Source organism: Panthera tigris, chromosome C2 (genome assembly GCF_018350195.1).
Source record: "Panthera tigris isolate Pti1 chromosome C2, P.tigris_Pti1_mat1.1, whole genome shotgun sequence".
Lineage (NCBI taxonomy): Eukaryota > Metazoa > Chordata > Mammalia > Carnivora > Felidae > Panthera > Panthera tigris.
The window spans coordinates 73287593-73300197 of record NC_056668.1 but is presented as its reverse complement, the minus strand read 5'-3'; the positions used below and the strand labels follow the sequence as shown (position 1 = coordinate 73300197).

The following is a 12605-nucleotide window of genomic DNA, read 5'->3' as shown; positions in this document are numbered from 1 at the left end:
AAACCGATGTCTCTTAAAAAATGAGAAACACTGGCAAATATCTATTAACAAATTGGCCTCTAAACTAAAAGCTAGAGAGTTCATGTGTTTGTCCCTTCCTGCAGATGAAAATAATTGTTTTAGAAGGAAAACACCTGTCTAAACAGCAGCAGTGTGTAAGCGCCCGACCCTGGGAGGAGAGGGGGCCTACTTGAAGCTAGAGGAGGGAACAGAACACTTGCCTACAGTTACTGCTGTCAGTGAGGCCGTCCTCCCACCGCGGCTCCGAGGACTGCACATTTGAATTTTATCACACTTTACTTACCAAGTCCTCACATCTAAACAGGAGTGGGTTTCGAGCATCTACTATTTGGACCACGATATCACTGAAAAAGAAATATGAGATACTCCAATCATTGTGAAGTGAAACATGACCACATAATAATAATAGCAAACACTGTCCATATATTAGCACTTGGCACATTAATCGTTTTAAGGTATAATTATCCCGTTTATATATGAGGAAACTGAAGCTTAGGACAGTTAAGTAACTTGTCTAAGGTCACCAGCTACTCCTGATGGAGCTCGAAGGGAACTTTGTCTGGACCAGAGAACATGCCTGTAATCATAACATTCTCTTGCTGTTTTATGTCCGAGAAGACCCTGATGATGTTTCATTGCTAAAACTTCAACTGGATCTTCTAGTAAACTCTCCTGGTGAGGCAAAAGAGTATTCCAAATACTTCAATCCAAGATGAGGTCTACTGCATACTCAGTACCTAATCCACACTGGCGTTAAGACCTCAAAAGAAAACTAATAAATCACTTGCTGATAGCAGCCACTATCAAAGCCTGTGAGTTTTTTAAACCCAGGGCTGACAAGAGAAAGCATACATCCAGCAAATCATCATCCATCAGTTCCAACAATGTGTTTAAATGGCACAAATACAAAACAGGAAAATATCAACTTAAGATGCCACACTGAAGCAGGAATGATGAGTCCAACTTCCGTCACATAGAAGATGTAGTAGTAAGAGAACCTTCTGTAGCTGATACAAGCTCCTTAAAGCCCTCACAAATGTAGTGGGGACTACAGCACCCTAGCACTGCAAGAGTAAGTATCTCACTTCCCTGGGAGGATCACCCTTCCCATCCTGCCTCTGTGGCTAGGAAAGATGCTCTAAGGGGCAGCCGCAACTGCCACTGGAAGGAAATAAGTCTGGAATTGTGATCCTTCCAGCTTTCGTTTTCTTTTTCAACATTACTTTGGCTATTTGGGATCTCTTCTGGTTCCATACAAATTTAATTTTTTTTTATTAACTTTATTTATTTTTGAGAGAGAGAGAGAGAGACAGAGTGCAAGTGGGGGACGAACAGAGAGAGAGGAAGACACAGAATCTGAAGTAGGCTCCAGGCTCCAAGCTGTCAGCACAGAGCCTGACACAGGGCTTGAGCCCACAAACTGAGATCATGACCTGAGCCGAAGTTAGACGCTCAACTGACTCAGCCACCCAGGCACCCCATTTATTTTTAATCTTCATTTATTTTTGAGAGAGAGACAGAGTGCAAGCGGGGGAGGAAGAGATAGATGGTTCCATAGAAATTTTAGAATTGTTTGTTCTAGCTCTGTGAAGAATGCTGGTGGTATTTTGATAGGGATTGCACTGAATGTGTCGATTGCTTTGGTTAGTATAGACATTTTAACAATATTTGTTCCTCTAATCCATGAGCATATGAAATGCTTTTCCATTTCTTTGTGTCCTCTTCAATTTCTCTCATAAGCTTTCTTTGTTTTCAGTGTACAGATCTTTTACCTCTTTGGTTAGATTTATTCCTACATATTTTATTCCTAGGTCTTTTTGGTGCAACTGTAAATGGGACTGATTCCTTGATTTCACTTTCTGCTGCTTCATTATTAGAGTATAGAAGACATGCAACCAATTTGTGTACATTGAGCTTACATCCTGTGACTTTGCTGAATTTATCAATCAGTTCTAGCAGTTTTTTTGTGGAGTCTTTTGGGTTTTCCAAAAGTGGAGTATCATGTTGTTTACAAAGAGTTCAAGTTTAACTTCTTTTTTGTCAATACGAATGCCTTTTCTTTTTGTTGTCTGATTGCTGAGGCCAGAATTTTCAGTCCTGTGTTGAACAGCAGTGGTGAGATTGGATATCCCGGTCATGTTCCTGACCTTGGGGGGAAAGCTCTCAGTTTTTTCCCATTAAGGATGATATCAGCTGTGGTCTTTCATATACGGCCTTTATGATGTTGACCTATGTTCCTTCTATACCTACTTCCTTGAAATTTTTTATCAAGAAAAGATGCTGTATTTCATCAAATTCTTTTTCTGCATCTACTGAGAGGATCATGTGGTTCTTATCCTTTCTTTTATTAATGTGATGTATCACACTGATTGATTTGGGAATACTGAACCACCCCTATAACCCAGAAATAAATCCCACTTGATCAAAGTAATTTTTTTTTTTTTTAATGTATTGTTGGATTTGATTTGCTAGTATCTTGTTGAGAATTTTTGCATCCATGTTCATCAGGGAAATTGGGTCCGTAGTTCTCCTTTTTTAGTGGGGTCTTTGTCTGGTTTTGGAATCAAGGTAATGCTGGTCTCACAGAATGAATTTGGAAGTTTTCCTTCCACTTCTATTTTTTGGAACAGCTTCAAAAGAATAGGTAGTAACTATCCTTTAAATGTTTGGTAGAATTCCCCTGGTAAGCCATCTGGCCCTGGACTCTTGTTTGTGGGAGATTTTTTATTACTGATTCAATTTCTTTACTGGTTATGGGTCTGTTCCAATTTTCTATTTCTTCCTGTTCCAGTTCTGGTAGTTTATATGTTTCCAGGAATTTATCCATTTCTTCCAGATTGCCCAACTTGTTGGCATATAATTGCTCATAATATTCTCTTATTATTGTTTGTATTTCTGCGGTGTTGGTTGTGATCTCTCCTCTTTCAATCGTGATTTTATTTATTTGGCTCCTTTCCTTTTTCTTTTTGATCAATCTGGCCAGAGGTTTATCAATTTTGTTAATTCTTTCAAAGACCCAGCTCCTAGTTTCGTTGATCTGTTTATTTTTTTTTTAATTTCATTATCATTGATTTCTGCTTTAATCTTTATTATTTTCCTTCTTGTGCTGTTTTTGGGCGTTATTTGCTGTTCTTTTTCCACCTCTTTTAGGTGTAAGGTTAGGTTGTGTACCAAAACTGCAATCATCAAAGACACTATGGTGCTGTCACAAAACAGACACAAATCAATGGAACAGAATAGAGAACCCAGAAATGGACCCACAAATGTATGGCCAACTAATCTTCTACCAAGCAGGAAAGAATATCCAACAGAATAAAGACAGTCTCTTCAGCAAATGGGGCTGGGAAAACTGGACAGTGACATGCAGAAAAATGAACCTGGACCACTTTCTTACACCATACACAAAAACAAACTCAAAATGGATGAAAGACCAAAACGTATGACAGGAAGCCATCAAAATCGTAGAGGAGAAAGCAGGCAAAAGCCTCTTTAATCTTGACCACAGCAACTTCTTACTAGACAGGTCTCCAGAGGCAAGGGAAACAAAAGCAAAAATGAAAATGAACTATTGGGACCTCATTAAGATAAAAAGCTTCTGCACAGCAAAGGAAACAATCAACAAAACTAAAAGGCAACTGACAGAAAGGGAGAAGATAGGCAAATGACATATCAGATAAAGGGTTAGTATCCAAAATCTATAAAGAACTTATCAAACTCAACACCCAAAAAGCAAATAACCTAGGGAAGAAATGGACCAAAGACACAAACAATTTTCCAAAGAAGACATCTGGATGGCTAACAGACACATGAAACAAATGCTCAACATCACTCATTATCAGGGAAATACAAATCAAAACCACACTGAGATACCACCTCACACCTGTCAGAATGGCTAAAATGAACAACTCAGGAAACAACAGATGTTGGTGAGGCTGCGGAGAAGGGAAACACTTTTGCACTGATGGTGGGAATGCAAACTGGTGCAATCACTCTGGAGAACCGTAGGGAGAGGTTCCTCAAAAAATTAAAAACAGAGCTCCCCTATGACCCAGCGATTGCACTACTAGGTATTTATCCAAAGGATACAAAAATGCATATTTGAAGGGGCACATGCACCCCCCCTCCAATGTTTATAACACTGCTATCAACCATAGCCAAATTATGGAAAGAGCCCAAATGTCCATGACTGATGAATGAAAAAAGATGCGGTATACCTATGTGTGCGACACACACTGGAATATTACTCAGTGATCAAAAAGAATGAAATCTTGCTATTTGCAACAACGTGGACAGAACTAGAATGTTATTATGCTAAGCGAACTAAGTCACAGAAAAGATAGCTATCATATGATTTCACTCAGATGTGGAATTTATGAAACAAAACAGGTGAACATAGGGGAAGGGAAGGAAAAATAACAGGGAGGCAAACCATATGGGACTCTTAAAATACAGAAAACAAACGGAAGGTTGCTGGAGGGGTGTTGGGCAGGGGGATGGCCTAAATGGGTGATGGGCACTGAGGGGGGCACTGTTTGGGATGAACACTGGATGTTATAAGTAAGTGATGAATCACTAAATTCTACTCCTGAAACCATTATTACACTATATGTTAACTAACTTGGATTTAAAGGAAGGCAGGAAGGAAGAAAGGAAGGAAGGAAATAAGCTGCAGACGTACTTACGGCAGTCTCCTAAAAATCCATGTCTGGTTGGCCTGTTCTGAGGTAATGCTTATGCAACTAGGCTGGACATTGAGGAAATGTATTAAGTCAAGCTTATCATATAAGGCAGGGCTTTGACAATCAAAGTGCGTTTTCTTTCTTTCTTTCTTTCTTTTAAAGTTTATTTGAGAGAGAAAGAGTGTGCACATGCGTGCATGAGGGGGATAAGCAGAGAGAGAGAGAGAGAGAGAGAGAGACAGAGAGAGAGAGAGAGACAGAGAGACAGAGAGACAGAGAGACAGAGAGAGAGAGAGAGAGAGAGAGAGAGAGAGAGAATCCCAAACAGGCTCTGCACTCATAGCCCAATGCAGGGCTCGAACTCATGAACAGTGAGAAATCATGACCTGAGTCGAAATCAGGAATCAGATGCTTAAAGGACTGAGCCACCCAGGTGCCCCTCACAGTTCATTTTCTTTCAGACTAGTTCAATTTCCAGCTTCATAATGTGATTCAAAGGAACTCACAGACTTGCTAATTTAAGACAAATTATTAAGTTCTGTAATTAAGTGGGTCCCAGTATTTCTTCTTTAAGGTAATAGCTACCACTTTCAAACTGGGAGGATTTAACAGTAAATGCAACAATGACTGCAAAACATGGACAAAACCTAATAAACCTAATAAAGGTCCACAAACATTAGGTCTACCCAGCAAACACAGAGAAACAATAATGAGCTCAGAAACACTAGGAAGAAAAGACAAACTTGAGACCACTTGCTTTGGGGATCTTGGGTGACTCAGTTGGTTAAGTGTCCAACTTTGGCTCCGGTGGATCTCATGGTTCATGGGCTTAAGCCCCGCGTCGGGCTCTGTCCTGACACCTCAGAGCCTGGAGCCTGTTTCAGATTCTGTGCCTCCCTCTCTCTGCCCCTCCCCCACTCACACTTGCTCTCAAAAATAAACTAAACATCAAAAAAAAAAAAAAAAGGCAGTTGCTTCATGTGCTGAATTAGCACATGCAAAGTGCTGTATATCAGAAAAGGCTCATGCAGCACAATAATGACTTATCTTACTGGAATACGGTGTTCTGCCCTCAGTGCCCCAGCAGCTTCCTGCATTTCAATTACAGGGTATACATCGAATCTTTTCCAATAACGACTCTCGAAATTAAAGAGCCAGATGGCTTAGCTAGCCTATTACCAAACAGGAGACATCTGCTATGCAAAACACATCAATAAATATTTCCTGTTAAAAAATGTGGCAGTAGTCCCTTTATTAATAATATTTCTATGTGGGGCTCCTGGGTGGCTCAGTCGGTTAGGCGGCCAACTTCGGCTCAGGTCATGATCTTGCGGTCCGTTGAGTTCTAGCCCCGCGTCGGGCTCTGTGCTGACAGCTCAGAGCCTGGAGCCTGCTTCATATTCTGTGTCTCCCTCTCTCTGGCCCTCCCCTGTTCATGCTCTGTCTCTCCCTGTCTCAAAAATAAATAAATGTTAAAAAAAAAAATTAAAAAAAAAAATATTTCTATGTAATTCAGATCCACTTCCATGTGATCTAAACTATACTGAGCTAGAAATACGCTCTCTCTTATAAACAGAAAAATACAACATAATAAAACTAACAGAACAAGTAATATTGTAAATCTATTGAAGCTACAGGCTCACTCTGGGGAAACCAGTAGCTTATTTAGGGACATAAAAAGTCTGTCAAATGTGGAAGAAGGAACACATATGGTTACCTCTGTTCCCTCTTAAAACCTACAAAAACGAAAGCAAACTCTGATGCTCGTTAGGATAAAGAGAAAGAAAGAACAGCAGCAACTGAGACATGGTAGCGCAATCAAGAAGCCTGTTCACGCCTCAGAGCCCTGAGGGAGCTCGGGACTAGAGGCATCAGATGAAGGCCTTGAGGCAAGGGTGAAGAATGGGACTGACATCAATCTGGTGAGGAGCTCTTAGGTCCTCTCTTCTGTTCCGTTCAGTCTGGCAGTTACACCGCCTGATTCTCCTATTCCAATAGCAGATGGCTAGGGTTTCTTATAGAGAAAATGAACCCAAGAGTCTCCAGAATTGGAACCTCAAGCAACAGGAGAAGATGGGAAAGAGATGCTATACTGAAAAAGGGTGGATTAAACAAGCCTACATACCCAATGGTGAACATGCCCACACACCTTGCATTATACTCCCACCTTTAGCGACGTTCTCAGTAGGAGAGAATTTTTATCTTTAAGAAACTGACTGGATCTAGGGAAAACACCCATAGAGCCTAACATCTTGGGGTATTCCAACAAAATAAAACTGATCCCTGTTCAGTCCTATACAGTGAAGTCACCAGTTGGCAAATTCCATCCAAACAGGTGGTCTTGTCAATCCCCTTTGTAATGCTTCATTCTTAGATACAAACAGACAATAAACATCGCTTGACATGTGAGAAAGGCCTCTTACATAAAAGTCAGAAACCAGAATAAATGGGAAAAAAAAAGGAACAGAGAGGAAAGACAGACAATATAATAAACAGAAAATCTAAAATAAAAAAAACAAACAGAAAAAACAATACTGTAAATGTGCAGATGGGAGTATTCCAAGGTGAGGTTTCATTACTTTAAAGCTTATTATTTCTCTTTGGAAATAAGAAAACAGGCATTTCAGCAGTCCACATCTTCAACTGCTAATGAGGCACTGAAGGAGAGATCCACTCTGCTCCAAAGTTCCCAGAAGAATCATAGTGGGTCTTCCCAAACCTCATTGAAGCCTAACTGAATCAAAGGGGCCTGCACAGAGCCTGGGAACCAGCAGCAAGCTTCTACTTTTTTTCAGACTTAGAGATTTGCCTTGTTACTGTGACTTCCCCATATTCCAGCCCAATAGCCCTGTCTCTGCCCCTGAGGGAGCAGGATGGGGAAGGCATGTAAATGACTTAAAAAAAAAAATTGAGGTATAATCCACCTCTTACCTATAATTGAGGTAAAATTAACCCTTTCAAAGTATGCAATTCAGTGGTTTTTAGTATATACACAAAGTTGTGCAACCATCACCACTAATTCCAATTAAAATAAACCACTCCTTGATTCTGCCCAATCCTTATCAGCTGCTCCTTCCTCTGTAAGAACACAGCCCACTGCCTTTCTATCTGTAACATAGCAAGAATCATAAGCACTTTGGATTTACTGGGTATTGAATCATCTGACAAGACTGCACTTCATTCCTTTGTGTGCCCCTGATGCCCACTGCCCAACATATTTTCTCTTTGTGGTCAGACACCTACTCCTGTTCACACCCATAGTTTCCATATTTCCAATAGGATTCAACAGACATTTGCTGAAATAACTGTAGGTACTTTAGAACTCATCTTACAGAAAACATTTACCATTCCTACATGCTCTCAAAGTGTTCACTAAAAAAGAAAAAAAAAATCAGTATTTTAAAAGAAATACAGCATCTTATTTTCAGTTTTTATAATAATTATCAATAGCTTTTTGCATACTTTAAGCCCTGAGCACCCCGCCCCGTGAGCCTATGAGCATTCATCAACATCCAGATATGATTAATATAATACTACTAATGTCTTGGTTACACAAAAAGAAAATGGTAACTTACCTTCTCTCAATCACCCTCCACAGCTGGCGCCAAAAGTCCAAATTTCTTTCAAATGGAGTCAATAGTAACTTTTGTTCCTCTTCTAGCCTGGCTTTAGAATGAAAAGTTTATATCTTTGCCAGATTATAACTGATGGTTTCAAGTAGTATAAACACTCAAATTAATTGCATTAAAAAATAAGCTCACACACACACCCCCACACACGCACACAAATACTATCAAATTGTTTTTATATACTTTCTACTGAGTCAATATGAAAATCAAATTTGAAATTGTATACTTAATCTATTTAAGCCCTGGAAGTTTAGCACACAAAATGACATTTCTCCCACGCACCTCTTTCTGGAGGAATGCTCAAGAGAGCGGTGATCAACTCCAGGATGACTAATGGTTACAGAAGGGTATGAAAAAGAGAGAAGGCCAGGAATGGAGCAGAGTAGTCAATTTACCATCTCTGGGCAAAGATGCATGAGTACCCAGCAATGCTGGTTGCACAAAGAAACCACACTTATAAGAAGAAATCTACCATTTCCCTTCTAAAAGAATCAAACCTTCAAAATGCAAATAGTGCAAACACACCAAAATGTCAGACTCAGAATTTCAAGACAAATCTTCCTATCTTCTAATACTCACCGGACAAGCTGACGTCTCCATTCTAGAAAGTTATCTTTCTCTGCCTGTTTGAGTTCTTCAGGACTAGTGTTTTTGTCCCACTTTGGTCTGAAACAATTATAGAGGGAAAAAACAATCCACGAGTTACCAAAATAAAACGGGATTTGGATTTAATAATGACAGCTGAGAAAAGGAAACAGGCAAAAAGAGAACACCAAATTAAAAATTTTATACTCAGGGGTCTTGTTATGCCTTATAATGTCCCACATTCTTGTTCAACTCACCTCCGTGGTACACTCAGGAATTGTTTGTTTTTTTCATGGAGTTTCTTAATTCTCTGGCTCTCCTCGAAAGACAGCAGTCCAGTTCTAGCCTCCGGATGCACAAACTTAATATTCAGCTTCTCTGTTTAGAGAAAAGAAAATACTGTTACTGAAGTGACAACATAGATAGTGAATACTGATCACTACCTGCAAAACTAAAAATACAGTACCTAAAACAGAATTTAAGCTTGATTTAAAAAAAAAAAAAATGTTTATTTTTGAGAGAGAGAGAGAGAGAGAGAGAGAGCGAGCATATGCAGGGGAGGGGCGGAGACACAGAATCTGAGGCAGGCTCCAGGCTCTGAGCTGCCAGCACAGAGCCTGACTCAGGGTCAGAGCCCACAAACCGTGAGATCATGACCTAAGCTGAAGTCGGACACTTAACCGACTGAACCACCCAGGTGTCCCTTTAAGCTTTCTTGATTTAGATGCCTCCAGCCTTGGATAAATAATTTCCAAAAAAGGAATGAAAGAAAAAATCTTGGGGCACCTGGGTGGCTCAGTCAGTTAAGCATCCGGCTCAGGTCAATCTCACGGTCTTGAAATTGAGCCCCACGTTGGGCATGGTACTAGGCGTGGAGCCTGCTTAAGATCCTTCCCCTCTCCCTCTGCCCGCCTCCTTTGTGTGTGTGCTTGCTTGCTTGATCTCTCTCTCTCAAAAATAAATAAATAAATAAAACAAAAAACAAAAAAACAAAAAAACCTTTACTAAAGCTTTCAAAAGGTCAACCATCTTTTCAAGTACTAATTTTATAAAACTCCATATACTGAATGCATTTCAAGGAAGCAAACCGTAAGAGTGGGAAGGGATTACAAAGATTCAGCACAACCAATCTCATTTTACACATAGAGAATAATTAAAGACAATAAGAGTGGGTGGGGAAGCAAAGATTCAGCAAAAAGACTCACTCCAGTTAAAACCGGTCAACTACTACACAGCTACAATTTATGTAAGATATTTATGATGAATGCCCACAATTAATGCTGTATAACAACTGAAAGGAATAAAATAAATGTCAAGTTCATGTATAAACTACGGAGAGCCCTGCTCTAGGGCCCTATCCCCCCAAGTTGCTCTCGGCCTCTCTATTTCACCACACATAGCCACCTAGTCTCCATGGGCAGAGGATTCCATTGAGAGAAGCCAGTTAAACTTCTTACCTAATTGCTAAGGGAAGGTCCTACTCAAACACAACAGAACACCTTTAGGAGTGTTCCTCTTGACCTTCAAGCAGAGTGCTACCTGCTACCCGTCAGACTGACAACACCATCTATGACCTTGGTCTGCACACTCCAGTAACATAGAGTACAGTCCACCCAACCGTTACTGTCATTCATGCCATCTTCAACCAAGTCAGAACACACACCCCTTTAGCCCCATATTTGGTAATTCTTTCTCCTTCCAATGGTGATCCCCCACCTGACGTTCCCACTTTGCTGTGTCTAACCTCTGTCCATGCCTCTACCCTCTTGATTCTTTCCTCTTTTCCCAGTCCCACATCCAGCTCAAAGCTTCATTTCCTTCCTTATTTGGCTAAAACCATATGGTACAACCACCCTCCAACTCAACATTAAAATTCCTTACTCTACTGCACCCGCTACCAAACCTCCTAACCTTAAAAAAGCCAAGTATCCCTTCTGATTTCAGTAGCAATGCTCTCAGGGTTGCTGCAAGTAACACAATACAGCCACTTGTCTCTGAACTGTTTTTACTTACAACACTTCTGACACCAAATGGGTGCATTTTTCCACACCAGCAACCAGCTCTCCAACTCTCTGACAACAACTCGATGTCCTACAATTCCATCATATTCTGACACTATCAAGAGTTAGTGTCACACTCTACAGGTTTAAAGGCTCAGTCCCACAAGACTGTTCCACTTCAGATGCCAAGTCTCTGAATGGGCTTTTATGGAGGTTTTATTGCACAGGTACAATTGATTAAATCACTGGTTACTGGTGTTTAGCCCAATCTCTAGCACCTCTTCTGAGGTCCTGAAAATTGCAACCCATAATCACAGGGTTGGTTCCTACTGCAACCAGCCCTGCGCAGAACCTACCTAGGGACCCACTAGTTCCTCATAAGCATAAACTCAGGAAGTTAATAAATTGTAAGGGGATTATTATGAGTAACAAAAGACACTCCTCTCACCCCTGACTCAGGAAGTTACCAACAAGGGTTTTAGAAGCTCTTGTATCAGGAATCAGGGGGTGAAGACAAAATATGTTACCACAACATCACGTTTTCTCCTTATTTGCTGAAAAAAAGGAGTGAGCACTACCTGTGCCATCTTTTAAAAGTAAAGAGTTCCCAAAGAACATTTAGCATTTGTCATTATTCTGCAATCCTCTGTTAGGTCAGGAACTCACATGAAAATGTACTTAAAAATCACTGATCAACCAATCCAAAAACATACACGTGCGTGCACACACACACACGTAAATTTAGCATGCAATCTGCAGGGTTCACACACAGGTGAAATATGTAGTTTCCTGGTTAAGAATCCCTATCCCTGTGTGTCCAGCAGTGTCTGCAGGCTACAGAGAATTGAAACAAAATTCTATCACCTCCACATTCATTATTAAGGGAAAGGAAGAAAAAGTATAAAATTAAATTATTTTTTTATTGTAGAGAGAGAATGTAAGCAGGGGAGAGGCCCAGAGGGAGAGAGAGAAAAATGTACGAAATAAATTTTAATGAGAAATTTTAATGGAATTTGAAAGGTTTATGGAGGCTCACTATGTAGGCACACTTGATTAAATCACTGGCCTTTATGATTGGCTTCATCTCCAGTCCCTCTCCCCTCCCCCAAAGATGAGCCCCATGTCGGGCTCTGTGCTGACAGCTCAGAGCCTGCAGCCTGCTTCAGATTCTGTGTCTGTCTCTCTGCCCCTCCCCTGCTTGCTCTCAAAAATAAAACAATAAAAAAAAAAAATTAAAAATTTTAATTACACAATACATAAACCTTCCTTGTAAAAACATTCAAAAATAAAGTAAGGCAAACATTCTCTATAGCCAACTCCCAACCTTCTGCCCACCCCTACAAACTTGGTTCCCTCCCTTGAGATTATCCATTAAATGGGTGGGCGTCCAAGTTGTTTCCTAATACACACATACATATATAGATTGGTCATGTTATTTTCTTAATGTAAATGGTACCACACTATATGCACTATTCCACAACTTGATCTTTTTTTTTTTTTTTTTGAGAGGGAGAGGGAGAGAGAGAGCTCACGCAAGCAGGGGAGTGGCAGAGAGGAAGAGAGAGAATCCCAAGCAGGCTTTGCACCATCAGCACAGTGCTCGACGCAGGGCTCGAACTCATGAACAACGAGATCATGACCTGAGTCAAAATCAAGAGTCAGGACGCTTAACTGACTGAGCCACCCAGGTG

At 40.4% G+C, this 12605-nt stretch overlaps 1 protein-coding gene across 1 annotated transcript in view; it reads right to left on the bottom strand.

Moving 5' to 3' along the window:
• LSG1 (large 60S subunit nuclear export GTPase 1) overlaps window positions 1-12605 on the bottom strand; it is a 36773-nt gene that overhangs the window by 19096 nt on the left and 5072 nt on the right. The window contains exons 3-6 of the mRNA XM_007090979.3: window positions 9172-9292; window positions 8909-8995; window positions 8276-8362; window positions 305-365 (exon numbers count right to left, since the gene is read on the bottom strand). Of these exons, the coding sequence (XP_007091041.1) occupies window positions 305-365; window positions 8276-8362; window positions 8909-8995; window positions 9172-9292 (356 nt within the window). The remainder of the gene's footprint in view (window positions 1-304; window positions 366-8275; window positions 8363-8908; window positions 8996-9171; window positions 9293-12605) is intronic.